Consider the following 16,183-nt stretch of genomic DNA (forward strand, 5'->3'; position numbering starts at 1 on the left):
CACTCTACGCGCTTTATAATAAACTCGGTACGAAAATTCGCTTATTTTTCGCCTCCGACGCACCGTTTCCGAGATACGGCCCTTTTTCGAATTTTTTTTTTCCATTTTAAAATGGCTATATCTCGAAAACGGTTCGTTTTTTGGGAAAACGGAGCAATTTTTTGTCCCTATAGGGACAGTTTACGACCCCATTTTACGGGAATCCGGTGTCAGTTTCCCCATTTTCTTGATTTTGGTACCCCCGCCGGCATCGTATAGAGTATTGCGAGCCTACCTCGATTTAAAATTTCAAACTTGAATGGATAGGAGGACCGTCGGAAACCTACCAGGCGATAGTGTTTACGAAACCGCATCACTCTACGCGCAATATAATAAACTCGGTACGAAAATTCGCTTATTTTTCGCCTCCGACGCACCGTTTCCGAGATACGGCCCTTTTTCGATTTTTTTTTTCCATTTTAAAATGGCCATAACTCGAAAACGGTTCGTTTTTTGGGAAAACGGAGCAATTTTTTGCCCCAAAGAGGTCGGTTTACCACCCCATTTTACGGGAATCCGGTATCTGTTTTCCCATTTTCTTGATTTTGATACCCCTGCCGGCATCGTATAGAGTATTGCGAGCCTACCTCGATTTAAAATTTCAAACTTGAATGGATAGGAGGACCGCCGGAAACCTACCAGGCTATAGTGTTTACGAAACCGCACCACTCTACGCGCATTTTAAGAAACTCGGTACGAAAATTCGCTTATTTTTCGCCTCCGACGCACCGTTACCGAGATACGGCCCTTTTTCGAATTTTTTTTTTCCATTTTAAAATGGCTATATCTCGAAAACGGTTCGTTTTTTGGGAAAACGGAGCAATTTTTTGTCCCTATAGGGACAGTTTACTACCCCATTTTACGGGAATCCGGTGTCAGTTTCCCCATTTTCTTGATTTTGGTACCCCCGCCGGCATCGTATAGAGTATTGCGAGCCTACCTCGATTTAAAATTTCAAACTTGAATGGATAGGAGGACCGTCGGAAACCTACCAGGCGATAGTGTTTACGAAACCGCATCACTCTACGCGCATTATAATAAACTCGGTACGAAAATTCGCTTATTTTTCGCCTCCGACGCACCGTTTCCGAGATACGGCCCTTTTTCGATTTTTTTTTCCATTTTAAAATGGCCATAACTCGAAAACGGTTCGTTTTTTGGGAAAACGGAGCAATTTTTTGCCCCAAAGAGGTCGGTTTACCACCCCATTTTACGGGAATCCGGTATCTGTTTTCCCATTTTCTTGATTTTGATACCCCTGCCGGCATCGTATAGAGTATTGCGAGCCTACCTCGATTTAAAATTTCAAACTTGAATGGATAGGAGGACCGTCGGAAACCTACCAGGCTATAGTGTTTACGAAACCGCACCACTCTACGCGCATTTTAAGAAACTCGGTACGAAAATTCGCTTATTTTTCGCGTCCGACGCACCGTTACCGAGATACGGCCCTTTTTCGAATTTTTTTTTTCCATTTTAAAATGGCTATATCTCGAAAACGGTTCGTTTTTTGGGAAAACGGAGCAATTTTTTGTCCCTATAGGGACAGTTTACGACCCCATTTTACGGGAATCCGGTGTCAGTTTCCCCATTTTCTTGATTTTGGTACCCCCGCCGGCATCGTATAGAGTATTGCGAGCCTACCTCGATTTAAAACTTCAAACTTGAATGGATAGGAGGACCGTCGGAAACCTACCAGGCGATAGTGTTTACGAAACCGCATCACTCTACGCGCATTATAATAAACTCGGTACGAAAATTCGCTTATTTTTCGCCTCCGACGCACCGTTTCCGAGATACGGCCCTTTTTCGATTTTTTTTTCCATTTTAAAATGGCTATAGCTTGAAAACGGTTCGTTTTTTGGGAAAACCGAGCAATTTTTTGTACCGTAGGGGACGGTTTACCACCCCATTTTACAGGAATCCGGTATCGGTTAACTCATTTTCTTGATTTTGGTACCCCCGCCGGCATCGTATAGAGTATTGCGAGCCTACCTCAATTTAAAATTTAAAACTTGAATGGATAGAAGGAACGTCGGAAACCTTCCAGGATATAGTGTTTACGAAACCGCACCACTTTACGCGTATCTTAAGAAACTCGGTACGAAAATTCGCTTATTTTTCGCCTCCGACGCACCGTTACCGAGATACGGCCCTTTTTCGAAATTTTTTTTTCCATTTTAAAATGGCTATATCTCGAAAACGGTTCGTTTTTTGGGAAAACGGAGCAATTTTTTGGCCTAAAGGGGACGATTTACCACCCCGTTTTAGGGGAATCCGGTATCCGTTTACTCATTTTCTTGATTTTGGTACCCCCGCCGGCATCGTATAGTCTTAGGAGCCTACCTCGATTTAAAATTTAAAACTTGAATGGATAGAAGGAACGTCGGAAATCTACCAGGATATAGTGTTTACGAAACCGCACCACTCTACGCGCTCTTTAAGAAACTCGGTACGAAAATTCGCTTATTTTTCGCCTCCGACGCACCGTTTCCGAGATACGGCCCTTTTTCGAATTTTTTTTTTCGATTTTAAAATGGCCATAACTCGAAAACGGTTCGTTTTTTGGGAAAACAGAGCAATTTTTTGCCCCTTAGGGGACGGTTTACCACCCCGTTTTAGGGGAATCCAGTATCCGTTTACTCATTTTCTTGATTTTGGTACCCCCGCCGGCATCGTATAGTCTTAGGAGCCTACCTCGATTTAAAATTTAAAACTTGAATGGATAGAAGGAACGTCGGAAACCTACCAGGATATAGTGTTTACGAAACCGCATCACTCTACGCGCTTTTGAAGAAACTCGGTACGAAAATTCGCTTATTTTTCGCCTCCGACGCACCCTTACCGAGATACGGCCCTTTTTCGAATTTTTTTTTTTCAATTTTAAAATGGCCATAACTCGAAAACGGTTCGTTTTTTGGGAAAACCGAGCAATTTTTTGCCCCATAGGGGACGCTTTACCACTCCATTTTACGGGAATCCGGTATCGGTTTCCCCATTTTCTTGATTTTGGTACCCCCGCCGGCATCGTAGAGTATTGCGAGCCTACCTCGATTTAAAATTTAAAACTTGAATGGATAGGAGGAAGGTCGGAAACCTACCAGGCTATAGTGGTTACGAATCCGCACCACTCTACGCGCTTTTAAAAAACTCGGTACGAAAATTCGCTTATTTTTCGTCTCCGACGCACGGTTTCCGAGATACGGCCCTTTTTCGAATTTTTTTTTTCCATTTTAAAATGGCCATAACTCGAAAACGGTTCGTTTTTTGGGAAAACGGAGCAATTTTTTGTCCCTATGGGGACGGTTTACCACCCCGTTTTAGGGGAATCCAGTATCCGTTTACTCATTTTCTTGATTTTGGTACCCCCGCCGGCATCGTATAGAGTATTGCGAGCCTACCTCGATTTAAAATTTAAAACTTGAATGGATAGAAGGAACGTCGGAAACCTACCAGGATATAGTGCTTATGAAACCGCACCACTCTACGCGCTTTTTAAGAAACTCGGTACGAAAATTCGCTTATTTTTCGCCTCCGACGCACCCTTACCGAGATACGGCCCTTTTTCGAATTTTTTTTTTTCAATATTAAAATTGCCATAGCTCGAAAACGGTTCGTTTTTTGAGAAAACCGAGCAATTTTTTGGCCCCAAAGGGGACGCTTTACCACTCCATTTTACGGGAATCCGGTATCCGTTTACTCATTTTCTCGATTTTGGTACCCCCGCCGGCATCGTATAGAGTCTTAGGAGCCTATCTCGATTTAAAATTTAAAACTTGAATGGATAGAAGGAACGTCGGAAACCTACCAGGATATAGTGTTTACGAAACCGCACCACTCTACGCGCTTTTTAAGAAACTCGGTACGAAAATTCGCTTATTTTTCGCCTCCGACGCACCGTTTCCGAGATACGGCCCTTTTTCGAAAATTTTTTTTCGATTTTAAAATGGCTATAACTCGAAAACGGCTCGTTTTTTGGGAAAACCGAGCAATTTTTTGCCCCATAGGGGACGCTTCACCACCCCATTTTACGGGAATCCGGTATCGGTTTCCCCATTTTCTTTATTTTGGTACCCCCGCCGGCATCGTATGGAGTATTGCGAGCCTACCTCGATTTAAAATTTAAAACTTGAATGGATAGGAGGAACGTCGGAAACCTACCAGGCTATATTGGTTACGAATCCGCACCACTCTACGCGCGATATGTTGAGCTCGGTACGAAAATTCGCTTATTTTTCGCCTCCGACGCACCCTTACCGAGATACGGCCCTTTTTCGAATTTTTTTTTTCGATTTTAAAATGGCCATAACTCGAAAACGGCTCGTCGGATCGAAAAACGCACGAAATTTTCACCCAAAAAGGGTCGCTTCTCACCCCCCTTTACCCTTAGAAGACATTTTCTCCGATTTTTTTTTTCAAAAATTACAAAATTCGAGGGGGTAAAATTTGGAGAGGGGGGGTTGAGACTTTGCCAGTCGATTCCCCACGCCGAGTCGGCCGGTTTCTCTAATTAATAATGCCGAGGCCGGTACGAAAATTCGCTTATTTTTCGCCTCCGACGCACCGTTTTCGAGATACGACGATTTGAAAATTTTGAAAATTTTTCCAAAAAACCGCCGTATCTCGGAAACGGTTCGTCGTAGCGAGAAACGGAGCGAATTTCCGCCCTAAAAGGGACGGTTTCCGGCCCCGTTTTACCCGGATCCGACATCGTTTACGCCATTTTCCGGAAAAAAGTTCTTTCGGGGGCGGTAACTCCGCCCCCCGAGGTCGGGGGCGGTTCCGCTCGCGGCGCCGAAATCGCGGCCGCCCCCTGCGCCGACCCGCCAAGTTTCATCCCGATCGGACCGGCCGTTCCCGAGATACTTCGCGAGCCGGCAACGTTTAGAGTTAGGTCTTCGCGCTTGTTATGCGGGGACTAGGGCCGTATCTGATCGCCTTCGAACCTCTAACTTTCGTTCTTGATCAATGAAAACGTTTTTGGCAAATGCTTTCGCTTCTGTCCGTCTTGCGACGATCCAAGAATTTCACCTCTAACGTCGCAATACGAATGCCCCCATCCGTTCCTATTAATCATTACCTCGGGGTTCCGAAAACCAACAAAATAGAACCGAGGTCCTATTCCATTATTCCATGCACACAGTATTCAGGCGAAGTTTTAGCCTGCTTTAAGCACTCTAATTTGTTCAAAGTAAACGTGCCGGCCCACCTCGACACTCAATGAAGAGCACCGCGGCAGGATTGAGTTGGACCGCCCGCGTGAACGGGCTAAGTCCACCGGCAGGACGTCTCGCGGTACGCCAGTTAACACCGCGGACGATGAACCGGAGGCGCGAGACACAAATTCGACTACGAGCTTTTTAACCGCAACAACTTTAATATACGCTATTGGAGCTGGAATTACCGCGGCAGCTGGCACCAGACTTGCCCTCCAATTGATCCTCGTTAAAGGGTTTAGAGTGTACTCATTCCGATTACGGGGCCTCGGATGAGTCCCGTATCGTTATTTTTCGTCACTACCTCCCCGTGCCGGGAGTGGGTAATTTGCGCGCCTGCTGCCCTCCTTGGATATGGTAGCCGTTTCTCAGGCTCCCTCTCCGGAATCGTTACCCGTTACGACCATGGTAGGCGCAGAACCTACCATCGACAGTTGATAAGGCAGACATTTGAAAGATGCGTCGCCGGTGCGAGACCGTGCGATCAGCGTAAAGTTATTCAGAGTCACCAAGTTGAACGATGTCGGGCGCGAACCCGCCACCGATTGGTTTTGATCTAATAAAAGCACTCCTTCCGTCTCCGGTCGGACCTCTGTTTGCATGTATTAGCTCTAGAATTACCACAGTTATCCAAGTAATTGTGGGTACGATCTAAGGAACCATAACTGATTTAATGAGCCTTTCGCGGTTTCACCTCGAATTTGCGTATACGGATCGCCTTTGTATGCGGACCGCCTCCGTATGCGGACCGCCTTCGTATATGGATCGCCTCGGTATACGGACCGCCTCCGTATGCGGACCGGCTCCATATACGGAACGCCTTTATATACGGACCGCCTCCAAATACAGACCGCCTTCGTATACGGACCGCCTTGATATACAGAACGCCTCCATGTACTGATCGCCTCCATATACGGATCACCTCCATATACGGACCGCTATTATATACGGACCGTCTCTAAATACAGACCGCCTTCGTATACGGACCGCCTCCATATACTGATCGCCTCCATATACGGATCACCTCCATATGCGGACCGCCATTATATACGGACCGTCTCTAAATACAGACCGCCTTCGTATACGGACCGCCTCCATATACGGACCGCCTCCATATAGGGATCGCCTCCATATACGGAACGCCTTTGTATACGGACCGCCTTGATATACAGACCGCTTCCATATATTGATCGCCTCCATATACGGACCATCTTCATATACAGACCGCCATTATATACGGAACGTCTCTAAATACAGACCGCCTTTGTATACGGACCGCCTCCATATACAGACCGCCTCTCTATACGGACCGCTTCCATATAGGGATCGCCTTCATATACGGAACGCCTTTATATACGGACCGCCTCCAAATACAGACCGTTTTCGTATACGGCCCGCCTCGATATACAGACCGCTTCCATATATTGATCGCCTCCATATACGGACCACCTTCATATACAGACCGCCATTATATACGGAACGTCTCTAAATACAGACCGCCTTTGTATACGGACGGCCCCCATATACAGACCACCTCTATATGTAAACCGCTTCCATATGCGGACCGGCTTTATATACGGACCGCTTCCAAATACAGACCGCCTTCGTATACGAACCGCCTCCATTTACAGACCGCCATTATATACGGACGGTCTCTAAATGCAGACCGCCTTCGTATATGAACCGCCTCCATATACAGACCGCCTCTATATGTAAGCCGCTTCCATATGCGGACCGGCTCCATATATAGACCGCCTGCATATATAGACCGCGTCCATTTATAGACCGCCTCCATATACAGATCGCCTTTATATACAGACCGCCCCATATATAGGTCGTCTCTATATATAAACCGCTTCCATAACCGAAGCTAACCAAAATGGACCAAAGTGAAGTATATAGACCGTCTAAACGGTAAACCGCCTCGGTGGTGGTTGGCATCACCAAAGCGATAACCGAAACTAACCAAAATGGACCAAAGTGACGTATTGCCTAGACCGTGAACCTCTTCGGTGGCGGTTTGATATCTAATTAAAACTAATAAAAAAACCGATCAAAATTTAGAATTGAACATCACCATGATTCAGAACGTTTTGAAATTGAAATAAAAATGTTAAGATATGTGATTACGTATTTTTGAAACGTTCGTCTCGAAACGTTTCGTTCGACGTTAAAGGAAAAAGGAATGGGAAAGGGAAAATAAATTTATTTCATTTTTATTTATTATCGAAAACGAATTCTTTAAAAAACGATTTGGCGGTTCTAAAAAGAACCTTGAAGGTCGCCTGAAATATAACAAATTAGTATTGACAATAAAAAATCCTTGGCCGGTTGTGAACGTCTCGTAGATCTGAAACATTAAAAAGAAAGGATTAGTTACGTTATGAGATAGTGTGTCGCGAATCGGGTTATCGTCGTATTTTTCTCTATCGTTCGATTGTCCGCGGTATCGAACGTAACGAATAATTTCGATCCTCGTGATGGGATTAAAGTCATAATCGGGTAAAAGTCTCAATCGGGTGAACGTCTTTGTCGGGTTAGAGTTTTAATCGGGAAAAAGTCATCGTTCGTACCGGCGGCAGGAAATATTGGAACTCGTGTACTTAATAAAAATTTGGAAAATGTAATATTTTTATTTGGTAAAAGTCGTGATCGAGTAAACGTCATAATTGGGTAAAAAGTCACGATCGGGTGAAAAGGCTATATCGGGTAAAGGGCGTCGTCGGTAAAAAGTCGCTCTCGGTTACAAGTTATTATCGGTGAACTGTCATCGTTGTGTCGTAAAATCGGAACGAAAATGGGGTCGTAAAATGGAAACGAAAATGGATAACCTCGAAAATGTAAAAAGTGGCAAATTTTCGAATTCAATTGAAGATTTTATCTAAAAACGCCCTATAAACGATATTCTGCGTGAAAACTGGATTATTTTTGCGACCGTCTTTAAAGAAACGACCCTGTCTACGACTTTCCTTTACAAAAATGCGAATATCCTGCCAAGTACGCACTCTGGACAAAGCGACGTACAATTGACCGTGAGCAAAACACGGGACGTTGAGACACAAACCGACTCGCGAAAGAGTCTGTCCTTGCGCTTTGTTGATAGTAATTGCGTGCGCCAACTTTTTTCCTCTAAAACGAATTGTTTTCTGATAATGACACATTTACGGCCCTGAAATTGACTGGAAACGATGCGGCCGACTATCACGTCATCGCCCATCTCCAAAACGATCATTCTCTGTCCGTTACAAAAACCCCTCCGCACGTTAAGATTTACCAAAAGGACTACCACCGAACCGATCTTCAAAGTCAACCGATGTGGCGGTAGTCCCGACAAATCTAAACTTTCCATAATTTCACTGGTCACTCCCGTCGCGAGGGGATTGGCGATTTCGTGATCGTCGGCCCCATCCTCGTTACTCTGTCTATCGTAGGAATTGGTCGCCAAAAAGACCCTCTCCGATCCTGACGGATCGGAGAAGATCTTTGAGATGATTTCGTTCAACTCCTCGAACTCGCTGTTCACGGGACAAAGGATCGACCGGAGGGCCAATCGCTCGGCTAATTCCAAGAATCGCTCGTTCGTCCCGTTAAGAGCGAGCATCGATTCGAAGACGTCCCCGTAAACAAAGTCGACGAGTTGTTCGCGCGATTTGACAATTAATTTGGAAGGAACGAACAGACAGTTATCGGAAATCGGTTCGCGTCCGTTGTCCGAAACGATTCTTTCCCAGTCGCCTACTCTCCTGATGAAATTCGACCATTCCACCTCTTGCGGATGAACACGCATGTTTTCCGTTAACGTGCACAGTTGAAAAGTACTCCATGCCGGATGCGAAACGATGGACTCGAACACGGACGCCATTCCCGCTCGCCTACCCTTGACAACGGGAAGCAACTGCTTGGGATCGCCGCTAAGAATAACGGTTTTCCCACCGAACGGCCGTCGCGATTGACCGTATTCCCGACACACGGCATCGATCATTTCCAACATCCACGACACCAACATAAACACCTCGTCTAACACGACGAGTCTCGCGTTTCGAATATCGTCGGCCGCCTCCGACTCGCCCACCAAATTAGAAACCGGCGTATCGTCTACGCCTCTTTCTTTAGGAATGCCGAAAGAAGAATCAATCGTAGCCGCGTTCCGGATTAACGTGGCCGCGATCCCCGTAAAAGCCGCGGATACGTACGGTAACGCGCGAAGTTCCGCCTCTTCCAAAATAACGTTGAGGGTCGCGGTTTTGCCGGTGCCCCCTTCGCCGGTCAAAACGAAAACGATACCGTTACGATTGCATACAGACTGTAAAACCTCGTAAACGAATCCCAGCTGTTGATCGTTGAGATCGATCAGATGCAAATTTTGATTCGGTCTCGGAACGAAAGCGAATTCCTCGAACGTAACCTCTTCCTCGTCCAAAAGTTGTTCCGCCTCCTCGTCGTAAACCCAATCGGAAATCCAATCCCGAGGAAGATTAATTTTTTCCATTGAAGTGGAGCATTCGACCAGAAATCGATCTACGAAACTCCAAAGGACCGTATACCGACACGTACGGAGCACGTGCATCCTTTCGTTTAAGTCGCCCGCGCCCTCTTCGTCGATATCTCTGATTAAATCGATATGAATCCTATGCACGTCCGCGGACATACGCCTGCACCATCTCTTAAATAAAGTTCGGGGATTCTTCGACGGATTGTACAAGAGAATTAGAGCGAACGCTTCCCTTAAATAAAACGGATGACGAAGACGATCCGCTATCCAATCTAAAATCTTGTCCGCCTCTTCGTCGTCGTCCGGGATCAATTTTAACGCTACGCAAGCGGCCTGATAGGAAGGACATAAAACGCCGTTTACGGTTTTCGCGTCCACGAACGAAATCAAACCTGTCACGTTGCCCAAAATCATTCGTAGATAGTAGCGCTCCATATTCCCCGGACTCGGATAAACCGGACTCATACGACCTATAGAACTGGTGGGTCGCGACTTGGCGACCCAACGACCTTGCCGCCAAGAGTGCGTTTCGACGATGTCGACGTAGAACCGTCGCCGACCCGTCGCCTCCTCCGCCGCGTTCAATTCGAACCAAGCGACGAGCTTAGAACGCTCGCCCCTTTCGACTACGGCCACCTCGTCCCCTTCCCTGTAAATTTCACAAGCCTCTCCTTCCAAATGCACGGGCAACTTTTCGATCGTGTGACTAATATGGAACATGCCATTTCCCAAGATGGGATAGACCGCCTCGTGCGGTCCGATATATCTCATTTTAAGGAATGCCGCCGCCTCGTTCCAATCGATCGTACCGGTGGTCGTATTCACTTGCATCTCAACGCATTGGATGTTCGCCACGTCTAACCCCTTATTGACGTAGGCGTTAATGTATCGACACACCTGGATCGGGTTTCCGACGCAAAGTTCCAAATTGACGTGGCTTTTGAATCGCGTCAACAGCGTCGGATTATAAGGGATAATGCATTCGTTGCCGACCAAACGATTTTGTTGCCTGTTAAAAAAGCAAACACCCGGAGGACGTCTGTAAAGAATTTGCTTCTCGATCTTAAAAACGGTGCTCGATATTTGCTGTTTCGGATATTTCCACCGGCATCGATCGAGAACGGTCCAGCAAGGCGGTCTTCTGACCCTCGAATTTTCGACACCTATCTCCCCCTCTTGTTCCTCCTCCTCGTCATTGTCGTCGATTTCCTGTTCGATGTTTTCCGGTTCGATATCGCACTTGTTATGTATCATGAACGTGTTGACCAAGTGACGAAGCGATTCGAAACCGTTACCGTCCGAAGGTTCGGGCCATCTCGCCCAAATGACCCTATCCACATCCTCTCCCGAAACGGGAACGTCTTCTCTGGACAAATAGAGAAGGATATGCGCGTGCGGAGCGCCGCGTTTTTGGAATTCTACCCTGACAACGTATCCTTCGATTTTCCCTAAGATTTGATGCTCGGTCAAATCTCCCATCAAGGCATTCAATTTTTGTTCGAATACGCGACACAAAACCTCCGGAAAGTTTCCTATGTCGGACACGGATTTGTCGCGGCGGTTCATCTCGTCGATTACCTCTTGCCAATTTTTGTTTGACGTGAACGTGAGAAGGTAAGTGGGAACTCTTCTCAATTTCGCGCACAAAGCCAAACTGTCTAGATAACCGTTGTGGTAGTACCGCCTGGTACCGGGAATCGTAGCCGGTAAGATGATGATGCGACCGGGACGTACGCGAGCTAGACCTTCATTTCCCTCGTTTATTTCCGCCGTCCGCATTTCCAAGAACCTTTTCAAACTATCGTAGGTATCGGATCGTAATACCTTTTGATTTTTTTCGGCCCAAGAAACGTCGTTGTACTCGATTTTGACGGCGGCGTCGATGATGTATTGTAAACGCAATTTACCTACCAAATCCAAGACATTCCAATAACGACCGCCCTTTGTTCTCGGAATATCCGATAACAACCGAAATCTGTAATATTGTCTCAACGTGTTGACCTTGTCGGCGGATTCGTTCCAAGAACTCTCCGCGTGCAAATGAACCAAAGGATACAACATTAGATCTAGTGTGGCCGTGATAACGGAAATCTCTCTATACGGCAAAGCCGCGTCCTCCTCCAACGGTCTTGGAACAAACTCCACGTCGTAGTAGCAAGGGGGCCGGTCCCCGATGTAAATACCCGCGATCGTTTCGTTTCTCGGAAACTGAAGTCCTGAGATGCGAGCCGCGGCTTCGGATATCCTCCTACGGTGGTATCCCGCTTTACGTGGACCGTTTCGTTCGTCCTTGATCCGCGGATTAACGCATAAAACAATTTCCCTAACTTCCCTGTTATTGACGGCGGCGTTTTCGACCTCCTCCCTATATAATTGGCCTGCCCATTTAAAAATTTTACATAATCGATTTTCCCGTCTCAAATACGATTCGAATGAATCGACAACGTCCTCGGATAGTTGTCCCGAAACGGTGGAAAAAGACCTTCGCAAATTGGCCGTGTTTTCCGATACGTCCATGAAATAAAGATGCGCCTGGTTAAAACGACGATTTCCTGTTCGATGCGAATCCGCCATAAACCTCACTTGACGATTGATTACCGCGGTCGATGTAGCCGGACGGCCCGATCCGTACATCCCTAGACCGGCGTAATTGCCCCTGGGATGGGCCATAGCGAAAATGCTATTATAGGCCCTGGAAAATTTTCCAAAAAGCCGCATTAATTCATACTCGTCTACGTTCAATTTTCCTCCGGCGTACAATTTGAGAAGGTTCAAATCGACCGGTTTCTTAAAGAACGCGTCTTCGCCCAAGACATTACGACCGGAAGAACAACATAACTCGCTTCGACCCGTTTTTCGATACAATTCGGAAAACCAAAAAGCAGCCCCGCAAAATGGACAAAACCACCTTTCCCTTCCTAGATAATGAGTTTCGATTAAATCAAAATCAACGTCCTCGTGATATACGGCATTTTGATAAAAATTGTTGATTCTCTCGTTTCGAATACGCCACTCTCGCTTGTGCGTATCGAACGGAGGTAGAGGGTGCCAAGCGCGACCCACTCTACCGCGGATGACCGGCCTCGAGGCTTCCGCCACCGATTCCGCGATGGAATCCAAATCGTCTTCGTCGTCGCCGTCTTTCTCCTCGTTGTGTTGTTTTGACATCGTGATCGTCTCCTCCAAAGGACTCTTGGTAGGATTGACGCAAATTTCAACCGATTCTTCGCCAACGACAGACGGCTCCGATTCCCTGACGTTCTCGACGACGGAATCCCGGACAAAAGTGTCCATGACCTCCACACCTGACCTAGACAAATCGAAATTGCGCCGCATTTCGATATAACAATCGTAATGATTGTGTCCACTGTATCTTAACAAAATCGGATTGGTATCGTCCATTCTTCCCTGATCTAAGAAAATTTTTCCGTTTTCGATGATCAAAAACCTCCTATTATAAAACGAAGAAAGTGCGAAAACTTCCATGGCGGAACCCCATTCGCCGTTTTTTGACATGACATTTTTGTAATCATCAAAATTTGTAAAATCGGTCCAAACTGCTAGATCGTTCCAATTGTTTTCCGCCGCCGTGACCGCGTTCGATCTTACCTGGAAATGTTGGAAAAACGTTAAAAAAAATTAGAACATTTAAAATTTAATAAGAACCGTCAAAATAACAGAACGATATCGCGACGTTCTGTATACAATTTAAATTTAAAGAAGGAAATAAAAAAAAACGAAAACGAAAATATCGTTCGCTCGAAACAAACGATATAATAACGTAACACATAGAACCAATGTAAAGAAAATGGGACAACCTGTATGTGATTAGAAGCAAAACTATTTTATCGGAGTACGTGTGATGGTGTGAAAACAGAGTTACACAACCCGCGCATGATTTTACGTAGGAAATAATTTAAGGACATCCGGTATATTTTTAAAAAATTAAATTTAAAATTATAAAGCCACAGATGCAAAAACATTAGCAAATTTAAATCGAAATACTCATTTACCGCGGGGAACAATATCGCGATGTCCTGTATACAATTTAAATTCAAAGAAGGAAATAAAAATAACGAAAACGAAAGTATCGTTGACTCAAAAGAAGCGATATAATAACGAAACACATAGAACCAATGTAAAGAAAATGGGACAACTTGTATGTGATTAAAAGCAAACTACCTTATCGGAGTACGTATGATGGTGTGAAAACAGAGTTACGCAACCCGCGCATGATTTAACGTAGGAAATAATTTAAGGACATCCGGTATATTTTTAAAAAAATATATCTAAAATAATGAAGCCAGATATGCAAAAACTTTAACAAATTTAAATCGAAATACTCATTTACCGCGGGGAACAATATCGCGACGTCCTGTATACAATTTAAATTCAAAGACGGAATTAAAAATAACGAAAACGAAAGTATCTTTGTCTCAAAAGAAGCGATATAATAACGAAACACATAGAACCAATGTAAAGAAAATGGGACAACCTGTATGTGATTAAAAGCAAACTACCTTATCGGAGTACGTGTGATGGTGTGAAAACGGAGTTACGCAACCCGCGCATGATTTTACGTAGGAAATAATTTAAGGACATCCGGTATATTTTTAAAAAACTAAATTTAAAATTATGAAGCCAGATATGCAAAAACTTTAACAAAATTAAATCGAAATCAATGATTTTACATAGGAAATAATTTAAGGATATCCGGTATATTTTTAAAAAATTGAATATGACGCTAGAGATGTAAAAACCAATGCAAAGAAAAAAAAACACTAAAATATATTAGCGAGAGATAGTCGCAACTCGAAAACTTTTTCTTCATGTCCGGGTAGGAGCACATAGCAATAGAAATATATTTAATTACCTTAAAAAAAAATCAATCACAATTAACTTTCTCGGGTGCACTTTTAAAACAAACTAAATGCAAATCTCGATGAAGATCATCCCACCTACATTGTCACCCTCACCGATTATTTAATATTTCGCGCCTAGGATAACAATCGCTAAGATCGTCGAACGTTGCCACGTTGAGCGCAAAACGTAGTTATTAAAAATGATGCGAGTTAATTTTTGTCTTTACCAATTATGAGAATCGTCGAAATCTATCTGGAAACACTTTCAACTGCATCCCGTCTCTTTTCGTTGAATTGAAATTGATCTTTTTTTCAATATAAATCACAATGCAGGGATGCTTCTGGCAACAGTGTCACCCCATCCACTTTTATAACGGTTTTCTGTCCGTCGATCGTAAATCATTTTTTCGCGGGTAAAATAACGGCTGTTAGAGAATCGTCGGACGTTGCCATATTTAAGAGATGCAAAAATCACGAAAATAATCGATCGATTTTAATAAGGGAAAAATGAAAGCCCACCTCGCTTTAAAATTTCAAACTTGAATGGATAGGAGGAACGTCGGAAGCCTACCAAACTATAGTGGTTACGAAACCGCACCACTCTACGCGCGTTATAATAAACTCGGGACGAAAATTCGCTTATTTTTCGCATCCGACGCACCGTTTCCGAGATACGGCCCTTTTTCGATTTTTTTTTTTCCATTTTGAAATGGCTATAGCTCGAAAACCGAGCAATTTTTTGCCCCAAAGGGGACGGTTTACCACCCCATTTTACGGGAATCCGGTGTCAGTTTCCCCATTTTCTTGATTTTGGTACCCCCGCCGGCATCGTATAGAGTATTGCGAGCCTACCTCCATTTCAAATTTAATACTTGAATGGATTCGCTTATTTTTCGCCTCCGACGCACCGTTACCGAGATACGGCCCTTTTTTGAAAATTTTTCGAAAATGTCGAAATCTCGAAAACGGCTCGTCCGATCAAAAAAAGGACAAAATTTTGACCCCAAAGAGGTCGCTTCTCATCCCCCTTTACCCTTAGAAGACATTTTCTCCGATTTTTTTTTTCAAAAATTACAAAATTCGAGGGAGTAAAATTTGGAGGGGGGGTGTTGAGACTTTGTCAGTCGATTCCCCACGCCGAGTCGGCCGGTCCGCCTATTCAATGATGCCGAGGCCGGTACGAAAATTCGCTTATTTTTCGCCTCCGACGCACCGTTTTCGAGATACGACGATTTGAAAATTTTGAAAATTTTTCCAAAAAACCGCCGTATCTCAAAAACGGTTCGTCGTAGCGAGAAACGGAGCGAATTTCCGTCCCAAAGGGGACGGTTTCCGACCCCGTTTTACCCGGATCCGACATCATTTTCGCCATTTTCCGGAAAAAAGTTCTTTCGGGGGCGGTAACTCCGCCCCCCGAGGTCGGGGGCAGAGTCACCAAGTTGAACAATGTCGGGCGCGAACCCGCCACCGATTGGTTTTGATCTAATAAAAGCACTCCTTCCGTCTCCGGTCGGACCTCTGTTTACATGTATTAGCTCTAGAATTGCCACAGTTATCCAAGTAATTGTGGGTAC

General features: G+C 44.8%; 1 protein-coding gene across 1 annotated transcript; it reads right to left on the reverse strand.

Moving 5' to 3' along the window:
* Positions 1-8,226: 8,226 nt before the first annotated feature.
* LOC132705068 (uncharacterized) lies at positions 8,227-15,467 on the reverse strand. Its single transcript, XM_060675501.1, has 2 exons — positions 15,462-15,467; positions 8,227-13,356 (listed from the first exon to the last, which is right to left on the reverse strand). Exons 1-2 carry the CDS (start codon positions 15,465-15,467, stop codon positions 8,227-8,229), a joined length of 5,136 nt encoding a protein of 1,711 aa, XP_060531484.1.
* Positions 15,468-16,183: the final 716 nt, after the last annotated feature.

Source organism: Cylas formicarius, unplaced genomic scaffold, assembly GCF_029955315.1.
Source record: "Cylas formicarius isolate icCylForm1 unplaced genomic scaffold, icCylForm1.1 PGA_scaffold_7__23_contigs__length_41026272, whole genome shotgun sequence".
NCBI classification, from domain to species: Eukaryota; Metazoa; Arthropoda; class Insecta; order Coleoptera; family Brentidae; genus Cylas; species Cylas formicarius.